Raw genomic sequence first — 20120 nt, forward strand, 5'->3', positions numbered from 1 at the left:
ATATAAGTATGTATGTAGGAAGGTCATACATGTGAAAAGGAATAAATGCAATTAAAAAGTATATATGTGTTATTATGGAAGAAAAAAGGACAGAGTGTGGATACAGAAGTTTTATAAAAAGGAGAAATTTTGAAAAGCTCCATAGTTTAGTTAAACATTGCCTGAGCACTTTCTATTGCCAAACCTTTGCCAAGAATTGGTGATTGAAAGATAAATAACACATGATCACAGAGTTTATAATCTGCAGGAGACATTTAAATGGATATATTCATTAAAACATTCTAAGTGATACGATAACAACCTTTTGACAGTGCTAAGACAACAGAGGAGTTTGATCAAGTGCAGGTATAGTCCTAGAGATAATACCTGAGCTGAATCTTACAGACTAAGTAAGAGATAGCTAGATAAGAACATTAAGTCTTTTTTTTTTAAAGGATTTTATTTATGTATTTGATAGAGTGAGTGAGAGAAACAGCACACGTAGGGGACAGAAGCAGAGGGAGAAGCAGGCTCCCCACTGAGCAGGGAGCCCAATGCAGGGTTCGATCCCAGGACCCTGAGATCATGACCTGAGCTGAAGATAGCCAGCTTAATTGTCTGAACCATCCAGGTACTCCAAGAACAGTAAGTCTTAAATCAGGTTATGATTCTTCCATCTTAAAATTAATAAAACTCTCTCCTGGCAGCACCCTCCAGCTTACAATTGATCTTTTTTTACCCCCTACCAATGAGAATTCCTACTTGTTCACATCTATTTCCAAGGCCATTAATAACTTCATTAACACAAAAATCAAAACTGGCCGTTCTCTTTTGCCTTTGCATCAGTAAACTAAATTCGCTTAGTTTTCTTTCCATTTATGTATCTATACATTTATTGCCTTTGTAGGTCTCTGTTTGCCCATCTATCCTTTAAGATATGTATCTATAACTAAATATATTCTTTATATTGATATAAATGTATGTATGTATATATCTGTCTAGATTTAGATAGATAACATTAAAGGATATACAGATGGATATATAGAGGTATTTAAAGGATATAGATAGATATGGATGCTACCTGTATACACCTATCTATAACTTCCCTAGATTTATTAGGTACTTGTGTCAGAAGTGTTTTCAGATTATTTTTTGCAATAGTTCCAGAACTACAAGTCCTGTTTTATTTTTTCCTCTTCTTTTTGTTATGTTATGTTAGTCACCATACAGTACATCATTAGTTTTTGATGTAGTGTTCCATGATTCATTGTTTGTGTATAGCACCCAGTACTCCATGCAATACGTGCCCTCCTTAATACCCATCACTGGGCTAACTCATCCCCCCTCCCCCTCCCCCCCCCCTCAGATAAACCCTCAGCTGGTTTATCAGAGTCCACAGTCTCATGGTTTGTCTCCCCCTCCAAATCCCCCCCCTTCATTTTCTCCTTCTTCTCCTAATGTCCTCCATGCTATTCTTTATGTTCCACAAATAAGTGAAACCATATGATAATTGACTTTCTCTGCTTGACTTATTTCACGCAGCATAATCTCCTCCAGTCCCATCCATGTTGATGCAAAAGCTGGGTATTCATCCTTTCTGATGGCTGAGTAATTCCACTGAATATATCGACTATATCTTCTTTATCCATTCATCTGTTGTTGAAGGGCACCTTGGCTCTTTCCACAGTTTGGCTATTGTGGACATTGCTGCTATGAACACTGGGGTGCATATGGCCCTTCTTTTCACTACATCTTTATCTTTGGGGTAAACACCCCATAGTGCAATTGCTCAGTCATAGGACAGCTCTATTTTTAATTTTTTGAGGAACCTCCTCAGTGTTTTCCAAAGTGGTTGTATCAACTTGGTTCTCACCAACATGTAACAGGGTTCCCCTTTCTCCACAGCCTCTTCAACATTTGTGTTTCTTGTCTTGTCAATGTTTGCCATTCTAACTGGTGTAAGGTGGTATATCTCAGTGGGTTTTGGATTTGAATTTCCCTGATAGCTAGTGATGTTGAACACTTTTTCATGTGTCTGTTAGCCATTTGTATGTGTTCTTTTGAGAAGTGTCTGCTCATGTCTTCTGCCTATTTTGACTTGATTATCTGGTTTTTTGGGTGTTGAGTTCCAGAAGTTCTTTATAGATCTTGGACAGCCCTTTGTCTGTAGTGTTGTTTGCAATTATCTTCTCCCATTCTGTTGCCCCACAGACTTTTTCCTTTGCTGTGCAGAGGTTTTTATCTTGATGAAGTCCCAAAAGTTCATTTTCACTTTTGTTTCCCTGGCCTTTGGAGAGGTGTCTTGAAAGAAGTTGTTGTGACTGATGTCAAAAAGGTTACTTCCTATGTTCTCCTCTAGGATTTTGATGGATTCCTGTCTCACATTGAGGTCTTTCCTCCATTTAGAGTTTATTTTTGTGTATGGTATAGGAGAATGGTCGAGTTTCATTCTTCTGTATATAGATGTCCCATTTCCCCAGCACCATTTATTGAAGAGACTGTCTTTCTTCCATTGGATATTTTTTCCTGCTTTGTCAAAGATTATTTGACCACACAGTTGAGAGTCCATATATGGGCTCTCTATTCTGTTCCACTGGTATATGTGTCCATTTTTGTGCCAGTACCATGCTGTGTTGGTGATCAGAGCTTTGTAATATAGCTTGAAATCTGGCAACATGATGCCCCCAGCTTTATTTTTCTTTTTCAACATTTCCTTGTGATTTGGAGGTCTTTTCTGGTTCCATAGAAATTTTGGGATAATTTGTTCCAGCACTTTGAAAAATGCCATTGGTATTTTGACCAGAATGTCATTAGAAGCATAGATTGCTCTGGGCAGCACAGACATCTTAACAATATTTATTCTTCCAATGCATGAGCATGGAATATTTTTCCAACTTTTTGTGTTTTCTTCAATTTCATTAATGAGTGGTCTGTAGCTCCTTTACCTCATTGGTTACGTTTATTTCAAGGTATCTTATGGTTTTTAGTGCTATTGTAAATGGAATCAGTTCTCTAATTTCTCTTTCTACAGTTACATTGTTAGTGTTTAAGAAAGCAAATGTTTTCTGTGGATCGATTTTGTATCCTGCCACATTACTGAATTGCTGTATGAGTTCTAGTTATTTGGGGATGGAGTCTTTTGGGTTTACATAAAGTATCATGTCATCTGCAAAGAGAGAGGGTTTGACTTCTTCTTTGCCAATTCAAACACCTTTTCTTTTTGTTGTCTGAGTGCTGTTGCTAGGACTTCTAATACTATGTTGAACAGTAGTGGTGAGAGTGGTCATCCTTATTGTATTCCTGATTCCAATAGGAAGGCTCACAGCTTTTCATTCATTGAGAATGACATTTGCTGGGTTTTTCACAGATGAATCTTATGAAATTGAGGAATGATCCCTCTATCTCTATACTCCAAAGAGTTTTAATCAGGAAAGGATGCTGTATTTAGTCAAATGCTTTTTCTGCATCAATTGGGAGGACCATAAGGTTCTTCTTCCTCCTCTCATTAATGTGTTCTATCACATTGATTGATTTGTGAATGCTGAACCACCCTTGCATCCTAGGGATAAATCCCACCTGATCATGCTGGATAATCCTTTTAATGTACTGTTGGATCCTATTATCTAGGATCTTGCTGAGAATTTTGGCATCCATAGTCACCAGGGATATTGGTCTATAATTCTCCTTTTTGATGGGGTCTTTGCCTGGTTTTGGGATCGAGGTAATGCTGGTCTCATAGAATGAGTCTGGAAGTTTTCCTTCTGTTTCTATTTTTTGAAATAGCTTCAGGAGAATACATACTAATTCTTCTTTGAATATCTGGTAGAATTCCCCGGGGAATCCATTGGGTCCTGGACTCTTTTGGGAGGTTTTTGATCACCGCTTTAATTTCATTACTGGTTATTAGTCAATTCAGGTTGTCAATTTCTTCCTGTTTCAGTCTTGGTAGTTTATAGGTTTCCAGGAATGCATCCATTTCTTCCAGGTTGCTTAATTGATTGGCATGTAGTTATTATTGGTAATAATTTCTGATAACTGTTTCTATATCCTTGGTGTTAGTCATGATCTCTCTCCTTTCATTCATAATTTTATTAATTTGGGTCTTTTATCTTTTCTTTTGAGTAAGTCTGGCCAGTGGTTTATTGGTCTTACTAATTATTTCAAAGAACCAGTTTCTAGTTTCATTGGTATGTTCTACTATATTTCTCATCTAATTCATTGATCTCTGCTCTAATCTTAATTATTTCTCTTCTTGTGTGTGGGTTAGGCTTAATTTGTTGTTCATTCTCCAGTTCTTCAAGGTGTAAAGATAGTTTGTGTATTCAGGATTTTTCTTTTTTTTTTTCTTTTCTTTTCTTTCTTTTTTTTTGAGTGAAGTTTGGATGGCTATGTATTTCCCCCTTAGGACTGCCTTTGCTATATCACATAAGTTTTGGATCTATGTATTTTCATTCTCATTGGCTTCCATGAATTGTTTAAGTTCTTCTTTGATTTCCTGGTTGACCCAAACATTTTTGAGCAGGATGGTCTTTAATTTCCAAGTGTTTGAATTTCTTCCAAACTTTTTCTTATGACTGAGTTCCAGTTTCAAAGCACTGTGGTCTGAGAATATGCAGGGGAAAATCTCAATCTTTTGGTACTGGTTGAGACCTGATTTGTGACCCAGTATATAGTCTATTCTAGAGAAAGTTCCATGTGTGCTTGAAAAGAATGAGTATTCCATTGTTTTAGAGTGGAATGTTCTGTATAGATCTATGAGGTCCATCTGGTCCAGTGTGTCATTCAAAGCTCTTGTTTCTTTGTTGATTTTCTGCTTAGATGATCTGTCTATTGCTGAGAGTGGATTGTTGAGGTCTCCCACTATTAATGTATTATTATCAACATATCTCTCCATTTTGGTTAACAGTTGGCTTATGTAGTTGGCTGCTCCCATGTTGGGAGCGTAGATATTTACAACCATTAGATCTTCTTGTTAGATAACCCTTTAAGAATGATACAGTGTCTTTCTGTTTGTCTGATATGAGAATTGCTACCCCAGCTTCCTTTTGAGGTCCATTGGCATGAAGGTTCTCTATCCCTTCACTTTGAGTCTGGATGTATCTTTAGGTTCAAAACGAGTCTCTTGTAGACAGCATATGGATGGGTCCTGTCTTTTTATCCAATCTGCAACCCTGTGCTGTTTTGTGGGAGCATTTAGGTCGTTCATGTTGAGAGTGATTATTGAAAGATATGATTTTATTGTCATCATGTTGCCTGTGAAGTCCCTGTTTCTATAGACTGTCTCTGTAAATTTCTGTTCTATATCACTCTTGGGGGTATTTCTCCTTTTATAGAACCCCCCTTAGTATTTCTTTCAGGGCCAGCTTAGTGGTCACATATTCTTTCAGTTGCTGCCTGTCCTGGAAGCTCTTTATCTCTCCATCCATTCTGAATGACAGCCTTGCTGGGTAAAGTATTCTTGGCAGCATGTTCTTCTCATTTAGTACCCTGAATACATCTTGCCAGTCCTTTCTGGCCCCCCAGGTCTCTGGAGACAGGTCTGACACTATCCTGATGTTCCTCCCTCTGTAGGTAAGGAATCTCTTCCCCTTAACTGCCCTTAAAATGATTTCCTTGGTTCTAAGATTTGCAAGTTTTACTATTACATGCCAGGCTGTTGGTCTGTTCTCCTTGATCTTGGGAGGAGTCCTCTCCGCTTCTAGGACACAAATGCTTGTTTCATTCCCCAGATTAAGGAAGTTCTCGGCTACTATTTGCTCAAATATATCTTCTAGTACTCTCTCTCTCCATCCCTTCAGAAATCCCAATAATTCTGACATTGAAATGTTTCATGGTGTCATTTATTTCTCTAACTCTGTTTTCATGGATTTTAAGCTATTTGTTCCAGGTCTCCTCCTGTTCCCTCTTTTCTATCAGTTTGTCTTCTAGATCACTAATTCATTCTTCTGCCTTGTTTACCCTGGCTGTTGGAGTATCTAGATTAGATTGGATCTCACCAATAGCATTTTTTTTTAAAGATTTTATTTATTTATTTGACAGAGAGAAATCACAAGTAGTCGGAGAGGCAGGCAGAGAGAGAGAGGGGGAAGCAGGCTCCCCACTGAGCAGAGAGCCCAATGCGGGACTCGATCCCAGGACCCCGAGATCATGACCTGAGCCGAAGGCAGCGGCTTAACCCACTGAGCCACCCAGGCGCCCCTCACCGATAGCATTTTTAAGTTCTGCCAGATTAGTTCTCATTTCTGCCCTTAGAAAATCTATGATGCCCTTAATGGTTTTCTCCATCCTAGCTATTGTCTTCATAACTGTTACCTGGAAGTCTATTCCTGTCATCTTCCTTATATCCATAAGCATTAGTTCTGTGGCAGGGCTCACAATCTCTGAATCTTTCCTCTGTTGGGGGTTCCTCCTCTTAGTCATTCTTTTGAGTGGTGGTTCAGAGACTGTACAGAGTCCAAATTATTGGCCACAACCCAAGCAAGATGCACCTGTTTTATAGGGACCTTAGGGATGTTGGCCTCTTCTTCTTCTAGTGTGTCTTCTGGGGGAGGGGCCTGCTGCACTGTTACTCATACAGCCCTGTTTGGGCAGAGTTGCTCTGCCCCCTGTGAGGGGAGGATGGGCTCAGTGAAAACTGGTTTTGGGGGGCTTTTGTTCTCTGGCAGCTTTCTGTGTTCTCTTCTGAGTGAGCAGAAGTGACTGTATCCAAACCTCTGTCTCAGAACAGAGAGATCACTGCTCTCTACTGAGTACTCTAGGCCACACTATCTCCATTTCTCTCTGTGTTACTAAAAAACCATGAGTCCTGGGTCGTGTGCCCCACAGCAGCACTCCCAGGCCTCGCTTCCAAGTTCAGGCATATCTCTGCCCTTTGTGCTCTAAAACTGCAAGCTGCCCCCAGTTCACAGGTGTGCCCCTGCAGCCCCCAGGTTTCAATCTGGGGGGCTGCCTAAAGTCCTTTCCCTACCACTACCACTCTCTGAGTCTGTGCCAGTCCCCAGCATGGGAGGTTTTTGTACTCCAGTGGCATAGGATCCCTGAGGCTCCCTCCCCATTCTGTTTATCTTCTGATATCTGTCCACAGAATCACAGCTCCACATTTCATACCTCAAGACCAATTGTCAGAAATATTCTGTTTGTAGAGATCCATATCTTCTTACATCTCAGGTTGATTTTGTGGGTGCTCGGAATGGTCTGGTAGATATCCAGCTCAATTCAGGGGACTGGTTGAAATAGGGTTCCCTAGTCCTCCACCATCTTTTCTCTTGCCTTTGTTTTATTATTTGAATCTTCATGAATTACCTGTTTATTACTCTTCTGGAATTTTGCCAGATTTCAGTATCAGGTACTCTAATTCAGCAAAAATCTTTTTTTTTTTTTTTAAGATTTTATGTATTTATTTGAGAGAGAGCATGAGCAAGTGGGGGAGGAGCAGAAGGGGAGGGAGAAGAAGGGAAAGGAAGAATCTCAAGCAGACTCTGTGCTGAGTGTGGAGCCCCATATGGGGCTTGATCTGAGAACCCTGAGATCATGACCAAAGCCAAAACCAAGAGTTGGTCCATTAACTGACAGAGCCAACCAGGCACCCCATCAACAAAAATCTTTTAAACACCAAATATGCATAGAATATTATTTCAGATATCAAGTGAGGGATAAAAAGCCATTTAAATAAGAATGAATCCTTGCCCTAAAGGTTTAAACATCTATAATGAGATATAAGCAAGGCTCATATGCAACCAGTATAAAAAGTTGACCATACTTTTTTACTTGGTATTTGTTCAGAGTGGTTATAAGACTAAATAGATCTGTTTGTGAATATAGTAGTTACTTATTGTGCTGGCTGGACTTTAACGTTCTGATTTGAAAAATGGGAGTCATACTATCTATCTTACACAACTATAATTATAAATAAATAAGATAATGTTGCAAGAAATTAATAACATGGAAAAAAACAGGAAGACATCTCAAACTTAATGTGCATATACAGGCCATAAAGTAAGACTCTATAAATTTTACAGAATCATTATTACATATACCACATTCTCTGAAAATAATGAAATTAATTTTGAAATTAATAACCTAATATATACCCTAAGAAAAGCTCCTATACCTGTGGAAATTTAAAATCACACTGTAAATTACTCATGCCTTAAAGAAGAAATAAATGGAAATTTGAAAATACATAGAAATAATCAATAATGATATGTACAAATACTTGTGGCAACAATGCTGGAGCCAAATTCAAGGGGAATATATGGCCCTAAATGCATATATTAGAAAAGAACGCTGAAAAATAATAAGCTTATCATTCAAATTATAAGTTGAAAAAGACCAGCAAAATAAGCCCACGTAATGTAGACAAAAGAAATACATAATGAACAGAAATTTATAGGATAAAAATTAAGATTCTTGGTAAAGACTAACATGATTGAATAAAGCTCTAGTTAGATTAAAAACCAAGTAAAAAAGAAGTATAAATAAACAATATTTAAAATGAAGAAAGAACATAATTACAATTACATTAGTGTTTAAAATAAGAAAATACTTCAAACAAATTTATGGTAATACATTTTAAAACTTTTACAAAATTATATATACCTAAAAAGTAACTTACAAAAAATGAGTCAAGAATAGAAAACCTAAATCAACATGTATCCATTATACAATCAGCAGTTACAAAATTTCCCCTAAAGAAAAGAGCAGGCCCCAATAACTTTATAATTTCTACTGTATACCCATGATTCAAGTATTTCTTATCTTATACAAGCTCTTCCAGAAAATATAAAGAGATTGCTGGCTGTTTGTCCAAATACATTTTCCTCTTCTTCCCCGGCAAAAAGCTAGACTACCGTGTCCCAGCTTCGCATACCATTAGGTGAAGCCATATGACTGAGTTCTAACCAATAGAATTTGAATGGAAGTGATGTCATAAAAACCTCTCAAGCACCTTTCTCCATGTTCTTTCTCCTTTTAGGTATGACTGGGATGGAAATCATTCTCAAGGAACTTTGGAGCCATGTGTCACCATGGATCTAATTAACATTCATAGAACACTCAACCCAAATAAAATGAAAATACAACATTATCAGGATTTGTGGGATGCCACTAAACCAGAACTTAGGTGAAATTTTACACCAACACCTGCAATATTAGGGGAAAATGTGTGAAAAACCTTAAAAACTAAAGTAAAGCAGATTAAGCCTAAAACAGAAGAAAAAGGATATTAAAAACTAAAGTGAAAACCAATGAAATAGAAAACAAAACAATCCAGGTGGTAAAAAACTTGTAATAGATATGCAAAAAATAAAAAAGAATCCAAGTATATCACTATAGAAAGCCAACAACACATGGAAGAGAGAAGAAAGCGTCTAGAAAATCTATGGAAACAACCATAAAACAATAAAAAATGGCAATTAAATACATATCTATCAATAATTACTTTGACTGTAAATGGACTAACTGCTCCAATCAAAAGACATAGGGTGAAAAAGTGGATTAAAAAAAAAAGACCCATCTATAGGCATCCTATAAGAGACTTATTTCAGAACTAAAGACACCTAAAGACTGCAAGTGTGGATATGGAGAAACATTCTTCATGCAAATGGATGTCAAAAGAAAGCCAGAGTAACAATACTTACACTGGACAAAATAGACTTTAAAACAAAGATCGTAACAAGAGAAAAGAAGGACACTATATCAGAACAATCTATTAAGAAGATGTAACAATTATAAATATTTATGCATCCAATATGAAAGCACCCAAATACACAAAACAGGTAATAGCAAAATAAAGAAAATAATTGATAATAATATAATAATAGTAGGGGACTTTAACTCCCCACTTACACTGATGGACAGATCACCCAAACAGAAAATAAACAAGGAAACAGTGGTTTTAAATGACACACTGGACCAAATGGAGTTAACACATACATTCAGAACATTCCATCCTAAAGCAGCAGAATACACATTCTTTTCAAGTGCACATAAAACATTCTCCAGAAGAGATAAAATATTAGGCCATAAGATAAGTCTCAAAATTGAAAAATATCAAAGTCATATCACTCATCTTTTCTGACCACTATGCTGTGAAACTAGAAATTAACCATGAAAAAATCTGGAAGGACCACAAATACGTGGTGGTTAAATAACATGTTACTAAACAATGAATGGGTCAACCACAAACTAAAAGAAGAAATTAAAGATTAGAGGGAAACAAATGAAAATGAAAACGCAACAATCCCAAATCTTTGGGATACAGCAAAAACAATTCTAAGAGGGAAGTAAATAGCAACGTAGGTTTACCTCAAGGGGAAAGAAAAATCTCAAATAAAAAATCTAACCTTGCCTTTTGGCTCCCTGAGCAGCACCATGACGGTCGGCAAAAACAAGCGCCTTACGAAAGGCGGCAAAAAGGGAGCCAAGAAGAAAGTGGTTGATCCATTTTCTAAGAAAGATTGGTATGATGTGAAAGCACCAGCTATGTTTAATATAAGAAATACTGGAAAAACATTAGTCACAAGAACTCAAGGAAACAAAATCTCTTCTGATGGCTTCAAGTGTCGTGTTTTTGAAGTGAGTCTTGCTGATCTGCAGAATGATGAAGTTGCATTCAGAAAATTCAAGCTAATTACTGAGGATGTTCAGGGCAAAAACTGCCTGACCAATTTCCATGGCATGGATCTTACCCGGGACAAAATGTGCTCCATGGTCAAAAAATGGCAGACCATGATTGAAGCTCATGTTGATGTCAAGACTACCGATGGTTATTTGCTTCGTCTATTTTGGGTTGGTTTTACTAAAAAACGCAATAATCAGATTTGGAAGACCTCTCATGCTCAGCATCAACAGGTCCACCAAATTCGGAAAAAGATGATGGAGATCATGACCCGAGAGGTTCAGGCAAATGACTTGAAAGAAGTGGTCAAAAAATTGATTCCAGACAGCATTGGAAAAGATATAGAAAAAGCTTGTCAGTCTATTTATCCGCTCCATGATATCTTTGTTAGAAAAGTAAAAATGCTGAAGAAGTCCAAGTTTGAATTGGGAAAGCTCATGGAGCTTCATGGTGAAGGTAGTAGTTCTGGAAAACCTACTGGGGATGAGACCGGTGCTAAAGTGGAATGAGCTGATGGATATGAGCCACCAGTCCAAGAATCTGTTTAAAATTCAGACATTCAATGGTGACAAATAAAAAATCTTATTTGTGAAAAAAAAAAAAAATCTAACCTTATGTCTAAAGGAGCTAGAAAAAGAACAAACAAAACCCAAAACCAGCAAAAGGAAAAGACATAATAATATTAGAGCAAAAATAAGTGATATAGAAACTAAAAACAAAACAAAACAAAAACAAAAACAAAAAACCACAATAGAACAGACCAAGGAAAACAGGAACTGGTTCTTTGAAAAGATCAACAAAATTGATAAACCTTTAGACAGACTTTTCAAAAGAGAAAGAGAAAGAGCTAGCAAAAGGGAGAAAAAGAAAGGACCCAAATAAAATCACTAATAAAAGAGGAGAAATAACAACGAACACCAGAGAAATACAAACTATTATAACTGAGTATTATGAAAATCTATATGCCAAAAAACTGAACAACTCAGACAAAATGGATAATGTCCTAGAAATATATAATCTGCCAAAACTAAAGTAGGAAGAAATAGAAAATTTGAATAGATCTATTACCAGCAATGAAATTGAATCAGTAATAAAAAGAACTCCCCAAAACTAAGGGTCCAGGATCAGGCAGCTTCACAGGTAAATTCTACCAAACATTTACAGAGAGCAAATACCTATTTCTTCTCAAACTATTCAAAAAAATAGAAATGGAAGGAAAACTTCCAAATTCTTTCTATGAGGCCAGCATTACCCTGATACCAACACCAGATAAAGAAATCACCAAAAAAGAAGAACTATAAGCCAGTATCTCTGATGAACATCGATGAAAAATCTCAGCAAAATATTAGCAAACTGAATCCAACAATACATTAAAAAATCAGTTATGATGATCAAGATCAAGTGGAATTTACTCTGGGGATGCAAGGGTGGTTCAATATAGATAAAACAATATAATATGTCTCATCAATAAGAGACAGGATAAAAAACATAGGATTGTTTCTTTTTTTAAGTTTTTATTTATATTCTAGAAAGTTAACATTCAGTATAATATTAGTTTCAGGCATAAAATATAGTGATTCAACACTTCCTGGTGCTCATCACAACAAGTGCACTCCTTAATCCCCACCATCTATTTAACCCTCCCTGCCTACCCGCTTCCATTCTGGTAACCATCACATTGTTCTCCACAGTTAACAGACTGTTTCTTAGTTTGTGTGTGTCTCTCTCTCTTTCCCTTCACTCATTTGTTTTGTTTCTTAAATTCTACATATTTGTGGAATTATACAATACTTATCTTTCTCTGACTTACTTCACTTAGTAAAATACTCTCTAGCTCCATCCATGTCATTACAAATAACAATATTTCCTTCTTTTTATGGCTGAATAATATTCCATTATATATTTTTATATATGTGTGTGTATATACATACATACATACATACATGTATACATATATACTACCTCTTCTTTATCCATTCATCAGTCAATGGACATGTGGTTGTTTCCATAATTTGGCTATTGTAGATAATGCTACTATGAATATCAGGATGTATATATCCCTTTGAACAAATTTAATACAATTGTTATCAAAATACCAACAGCATTTTTCACAGAGTTAGAACAAACAATCCTAAAATTTGTACAGAGCCACAAAAGACCCTGAAGGCAAAAGCAATTTTGAAAAACAAAGAAAAGCAAAATGAGACATCACAATTCTGGACTTCCAATTATATTACAAAGCCGTAGTGATTTTAATAGTATGGTACAGCATAAAAATAGACACATAGATCAACAGAACAGATGAGAAAATCCAGAAATAAATTCATAATTATATGATCAATGAACCTTCAACAAATAAGGAATGAATATACAATGAGAAAAAGACAATCTCTTCAACAAATGATGTTGGGAAAACTGGACAGCCACATGCAAAAGAATGAAGCTGGACCACTTTCTTTGATTATATACAAAAATAAATTCAAAATGGATTAAAGACCTATAAATGAGACCTATAACCATAAAAATTCTAGGAGAGAGCAGAGGCAGCATTTCTCTGACGTTGGCTCTAGAAATATTTTTCCAGATATGTCTCCTGAGGCAAGAAAAATAAGCTATTGAAACTACATCAAAATAAAAAGCTTCTGCGGAGCAAAGGAAATAATCAACAAAACTAAATGGCAACCTACAGAATGAGAGAAGATCATTTGCAAATGACATATCAATAAAGGGTTAGTATCTAAAATATAGAAAGAACTGATAACAACTCAACACCCTAAAACCAAATATTTCAATTATAAATGGGCAGAAGACATGAACAAACATTTCTCCAAAGATGACATCCTAATGGGCAACAGACACATGAAAAGATGCTTAATACCACTGATCATTAGGGAAATGTAAATCAAAACCACAAGGAGCTATCACCTTACTTGTCAGAATGGTGAAACACAAAACACAAGAAACAACAAGTACTGGCAAGGATGTGGAGAAAAAAGAACCCTCTTGCACTGTTGGTGGGAATACAGCTAGTGCAGCCACTGCAGAAAACAGTATAGAGTTACCTCAAAAAGTTAAAAATAGAATTACACTTTGATCCAGTGTTTGCACTACTGGGTATTTACCCCCCAGGTACAAAAACACTAATTAAGAGGGATACACGCACCCCTATGTTTACTGCAACATTAGCTTCAGGAGCCAAACTATGGAAGCAGCCCGTGTTTGTCAATAGATGCATAGATGAAGATATGGTATACCAAAAGACACATGAAAAGATGCTCAACATCACTCATCATCAGGGAAATGTATATCAAAACTACAATGAGATACCACCTGACACCTGTTGGAATTGCTAAAATTAAGAAGACAAGAAACAACAAATGTTGGCAAGGATGTGGAGATAAAGGAACCCTGGTGCACTGTTGGTAGGAATGTAAATTGGTAAAACCACTGTGGAAAACAGTATGGAGGTTCCTCACAAAATTACAAAAAGAATTACCATACATTCCCACAACTCTACCTTTGGGCATTTACCCACGGAAAATGAAAACACTAATTACAGAAGACAGATGCATCCCCAAGTTTATTTCAGTATGACATACAAAAGCCAAGATATGGAAGCAACCTAAATGTCCATCAGTAGACAAATGAATACATAAAATGTGGTATATATATATGATGGAATATTACATGGCCATATAAAGGATGAGATCATGCCATTTAAGACAACACAGATGGACCTAAAGGATATTATGCTAAATGAATTAAATCAGACTGAGAAAGATATATACCATATAATTCTACTCATAAATGGAATCTGAAAAAGTGAATAAATAAAACATAGAATCAGAACTATAAGTACAATGAACAATTAATGATTGTCAGAGGGGAAGGTGGTGGGAAGTTGGGTAAAATGGATGAATGGGAAAGGCAGATACAGGCCTCCAGTCATGGAATGAGTAAGTCACAGGAATAAAAATCAGAGCATAAGGAATATACTCAATGATATTCTAATAGCTATGTGATGGGACAGATGGTAGCTATACTCGTGAACGTAGTATAATGTATAAACCTGTCAAACTTAGTGAAGTTGTACACCTGAACCTAAAGTAACATCATCAATTATAGTAATTAAAAAAAAAAAAAAAGCTGTAAGACACCTGCACAGTGGAATGTACTCAGCCATAAAAAGGAATGAAATCTTGCCATTTGCAACACAGCTGATGGATCCAGAGGACGTACTGTTAAGTAAAATAAGTCAATCAGAGAAAGACAAATACCAAATGATTCCACTCATATGTAGAATTTAAAAGACAAAACAAATGGGGGGACCTGGGTGGCTCAGTGGGTTAAAGCCTCTGCCTTTGGCTTGGGTTGTGATCCCGGGGTCCTGGGATTGAGCCCCACGTTGGGCTCTCTGCTCAGCAGGGAGCCTGCTTTCCTTCCTCTCTCTCTGCCTGCCTCTCTGTCTACCTGTGATCTCTGTCTGTCAAATAAATAAATTTTAAAAATCTAAAATAAATAAATAAATAGATAAATAAAAATAAAAGACAGAATAAATGAACAAAGAAAAGAAGAGATAAACAGGCATGCCTGGGTGGCTCAGGTGGTTAAGCATCTGACTCTTGGTTAAGCATCAGATTCAGTTTAGGTCTTGATCTCAGGGTTGTGGGTGTAGGCCTAGTCTTGAGCTCTGGGCTAGGTGTGGAGCCTACTTTAAAAAAAAAGAAGAGACCAAAAAAACCCCTCAAAACAAAAAACAAACAAACACAAAAACCCCAGCCTTTTTAACATACAGAACAAACTGGTAGTTACCAGAGGGGAGGTTGGTAGGGGATGGCTGAAATAGGTGAAGGGGATTAATAGTATATTTATTGTGATATGCACTGAATAATATATAGAGTTGTTGAGTCACTAGATTTTACACCCAAAACTAAAATGACACCATATGTTAATTATATTAGCATTTTCAAAGTGCAAAATTTTTTTAAAATTAAAATCTTCTAGAACTACCTTATGACCCAGCAATTGCAATACTAGGTATTTACCTAAAGTCTAAAAAATACTAATCCACAGGGGCACATGCACCCTGATGTTTTTTATTAAAATTTTTTAAAATTTTTTATAAAACTATAATGTATTTTTATCCCCAGGGGTACAGGTCTATGAATCTCCAGGTTTACACACTTCACAGCACTCACCATAGCAAACACCCTCCCCAATGTCCATAACCCCACCCCCCTCTCCCAACCCCACTCCCCCCAGCAACCCTCAGTTTGTTTTGTGAGATTAAAGAGTCACTTATGGTTTGTCTCCCTCCCGATCCCATCTTGTTTCATTTATTCTTTTCCTACCCTCCAAACCCATGTTGCATCTCCACTTCCTCATATCAGGGAGATCATATGACAGTTGTCTTTCTCCAATTGACTTATTTCGCTAAGCATAATACCCTCTAGTTCCATCCACGTCGTCGCAAATGGCAAGATTTCATTTCTTTTGATGGCACCCTGATGTTTATAGCAGCATTATCTTCAAAAGCCAAATTATGGAAAGAACCCAAATGTCCACTGACTGATGAATGCATAAAGCAGATGTGGGTTATATATAATATTCACATACATAGATGAATATTACTCAGCCATTAAAAGGAATGAAATGTTGCCATTTGCAACGAAGTGGATAAAGCCAGAGGGTATTACACTAAGCAAAATCAGTCAGAGAAAAACAAATACTGTATGATTTCACAAGTGTGTGGAATTTCAGAAACAAAACAGATGAACATAAGGGAGGGGGGAAAAAGAGAGGGAGGCAAACCAGGAAAAAGACTCTTAATTATAGAGAGCAATCTAACTGAGGGTGGCTGGATGGGACATTGGGAAGTGGGGGGAATAAATGAGTGCTGGGTATTAAGGAGGGTACTTGTTGTGATGAGCACTGGGTGTTAGATTTAAGTGATGAATCACTAAATTCTACTCCTGAAAACAATATCACAGTGTATGTTAATTTAAATAAAATTTAAATTTTAAATTTAAATAAAAACATGAAAAAAAATCTGGGCCTACACTTCAGACACAGGAAAAGTCAGAGGTTTGAAGCTTCAGGGGCATTTGTATGTCGCAAATTCTCTAGAGGGAGCTATGTAGCAAGAAATGAGAGTAGCCTCTAGCAGCTGAGAGCAGCCCTTAAAGGACAGCCAGCAAGAAAATGAGGACCTCAGTCCTACAACTAGAAGGAATTGAATTCAGTTAACAACCTGAATTAACTTTGAAGCAGATTTTTTCACCAGAACCACCAAAAAGGAAAGCAGCCTACCTGACATCTTGATTTCAGCCTTACAATATCATAAGCAGAGAAATCTGGCCACGCTGTAACTAGACTTCTTCTATAGACCTAGACCTAACTAAAAACTAACACGAGTGTTGTTCTAAGCAGCTAAGATTGTAGTAATTTGTTAATCAGCAAGAGAAAACCATTACAAACTGGAAACAACCCAAGTGTCTACCAACAGATAAACAAATTGTAGTATATTCACACAATGGAATACTCTGAGCAATAAAGAGAAATAATCTACTGATACACACAACAGGGATAAATTTTAAAATAATTCTGCTGAATGAAAGAAGCAAAAAAAACGAGAGATTACATACTCTATGATCCCATTTATATAAAACTCTAGAAAATGCAAACTAATCTATAGTGACAAAAAGCAGATGAATGGTTGCTAAGAGATGGGGAACAGTGAAAGATGTGGAGGGATTACAAAAGGGTATACAAAAACTTTTGGGGGTAATGAATATGCCCATTATCTTGATTGTGGTGATTTTCATGTGTACGTATGTCAAAACTTTGTCTAAATCATCATAAATATGAATTTCAATTATTCTTCAATACAGCAGTTTTTAAAAGTAGAAACTTAAATCATATTTTAAAAGAGGCAATGGAAAAGGAAAATTTGAACACAATGAAAATGAAATTAAAGACTACATATTTAAAAATAAATAGAGTCTCTGGGAGATTTTTTTGTTTTCTTTGAGAACCAATTTAAATTCTGCAATGAGAGGTGGATCTGAAACTTTGCTGAAGTAATTATGGTTGATCCTCATTATTTGTGGATTACATATTGGTGAATTCGTTTACTCAATGAAACTTATTTGTAACCCCAAAATCAATACTCATAGTGCTTTTATAGTTATTTACGAGCACATGAATGAGCAGAGTGGTGAAAAATTTCAGTCGATGTGCATGTTTTTAGCTAAGGTCAAACAAAGCAACATTCTGCCTTTTTATTGTAGATCTCATACTGTCAATAATTACCCTTTTTGCGCTATCGTTTTTGCATTTTTGTACTTTTTGTCGGTGATTTCACTGTTCAAAATAGCCCTGAAGCATAATGCAAAACACTGTCTAGTGTTCCTAAGTGCATGAAGGCTGTGATGTGCCTTACAGAAAAAATGTGTGTGGTAGATAATTTTCATTCAGCTATGAGTTATAGTGCTGCTGTTGGCAGAGTTCAATGTTAATGCATCAACTAACAATCCCTTATAAGGCGTCTTTAAATAAAAACACACATAAAACAAAACTGCGTATTTACTGGTTGACAAAAACGTAATCAGAAGCTTGCAGGGACCTAACCCTGTATTTTTCTGAGAGCAACAGTTCAGTATTTGTTAATTCTGTGTTCACAGCAACTTTATAGAACATAACTAACATGAAGAATGAGAATTCTTATTCTCAATAATAAATAAAAATAAGTTTCTATGATTGAAAGGCTTATATGGGTAGTCAGAGGCTTTAGAAACAATTATTTCTCTGAAGACTTCTGCTTTGCCTATTTTTTAATGACATAAACTAAATTCAATGAATTATGCAGATTTTTAATTCCTTATTCTCCACTGAGGATATTCTGATCTTTCTTCATTTTGCTCAAGTTTTCAACCCCATCTACCACTATCCTTAATTTCAAATGACCCTGTACATTTCATACCTTAAGCCTCACTTCTAATGAGAATGCCTCAATTCCCATAAGAATGTTAATTCTTTTTAAAAAAAGATTTTATTTATTTGAGAGAGGGACAGAGAGAGCAAACATGAGCAGGGGTTGGAGGAGAGGCAGAAGGAGAGGGAGAAGCAGACTCTCTGCTGAGCAGGGAGCCCAACGTGGGGCTGGATCCCAGGATCCTGAGATCATGACCTGAGCTAAAGGCAGACGCTTAACCAACTGAGCCACCCATGCACCCCAAGAATGCTAATTCTTTTTTTTTTAATTTCTTTTCAGCGGAACAGAATTCATTGTTTATGCACCACACCCAGTGCTCCATGCAATACGTGCCCTCCATGATACCCACCACCTGGCTAATTCTTAAACCCCTTTTCTTTAAGGAAATTCAGGAACTCCTGTCGCTGGGAAATTTTCTCTCCCACTAGAGAAAACTAAACTCTTTTAGTTTATAAGTTTTAGTTCTATGAGTTCTAGGTGCAGAATGCTTTTATTACATTCTACCACCACCAAAACCTTCAAGAATCAGGAGGAAGTAATGGGGTATGGCACCTGCAAAGGCAAAGTTAACAGAAGGTTTTGAAATACATCTCAAGGTCAACAGAGACAGATGCTCTTTTAGCATAAAAATATCTAAAAATTATGCTACTAAGAACATGAATACGATTCCTTTCCCCTGGTATACATGCCCTATGTAATCCTCTCTCCTTGGATGCAGGAAACAAAGGTCTTCATGGGTATTTTTTAAAGGTAGAAGGAGGGTCCAAGAGAAGCAGTGCTGCTCCAGGCATATACTTTGTGCAAGGGAAGCTGGATTTAGGGTACCATGCTCAACTTTTCATCTCTTACATGTATATTCTGTGTGATTTGGATTTTATCATTGTAAAACTGGAATACAGAACTAATTAAATCTTGTTTGGTCTTCTTTGTATGTTCATTCAAAAGAGAGGGGAGCATTTTCATTCCCTTTTCCAATCAGTGTAAGATAACTTAAGAGTAAGTGACAGGGAAAAAAAGAAAATCTCTCCTGGAACTCATCTGGCCTACTAAACAAACCTACTTTAACCTTCTATGTTATCAAATGTACACTAAAGGGGTAAAGGGGCATTGCCAGCTTAACTGTAGGGGAAACTGTATTATGTTTAGTGTAATGAAAGAGAAATGGTCATAAGCATTTCAAAATTGTTCCAAATATTTTTTTCAAAAGAGAAATAATTTGTTGCTAGAAAGGAAACTTGTTACAACTTCACTATGAGATTCCCTTACACTCTGCTTAACCTCTTATTTAAAGAGGTCCCTGTTATGTACAGTACCATCACACATAAAACTGAAAGAAGTTCTGGGGAGTGGGGAAAACTACTTTGATCCTTCATTTCTCACTCAAGATAAGTATGGCAGTCTCAGGTGTTCATATTCTTCATGACAGTTTTTTTAATATTATGCACAGAGAAATATGTCTTCAGAAACTTTTCTCTACAACCTGGGATATATTTCAGTGTAATGACATAAGCCTAAATAATGAAAATTGTA

At 36.5% G+C, this 20120-nt stretch overlaps 2 protein-coding genes across 4 annotated transcripts in view; one reads left to right on the forward strand and one right to left on the reverse strand.

The window, feature by feature from the left end:
* Window positions 1-20120, reverse strand: part of C10H1orf185 (chromosome 10 C1orf185 homolog) — a 68478-nt gene that overhangs the window by 35573 nt on the left and 12785 nt on the right. The window contains exon 1 of one of the 3 annotated variants that reach the window (XM_032303037.1): window positions 8715-8840. The exons of 1 other annotated variant lie outside the window; for it this stretch is intronic. In XM_032303037.1, the coding sequence (XP_032158928.1) occupies window positions 8715-8718 (4 nt within the window). In that variant the 5' untranslated portion in view covers window positions 8719-8840. One more of the 3 variants, XM_032303036.1, reaches the window with a different exon arrangement.
* LOC116567748 (40S ribosomal protein S3a-like) lies at window positions 10333-11202 on the forward strand. The gene has a single exon (XM_032303034.1). The coding sequence runs from the start codon at window positions 10351-10353 to the stop codon at window positions 11104-11106; it is 756 nt and encodes a 251-aa protein (XP_032158925.1). The 5' UTR covers window positions 10333-10350; the 3' UTR covers window positions 11107-11202.

This window comes from Mustela erminea, chromosome 10 (assembly GCF_009829155.1).
Source record: "Mustela erminea isolate mMusErm1 chromosome 10, mMusErm1.Pri, whole genome shotgun sequence".
NCBI classification, from domain to species: Eukaryota; Metazoa; Chordata; class Mammalia; order Carnivora; family Mustelidae; genus Mustela; species Mustela erminea.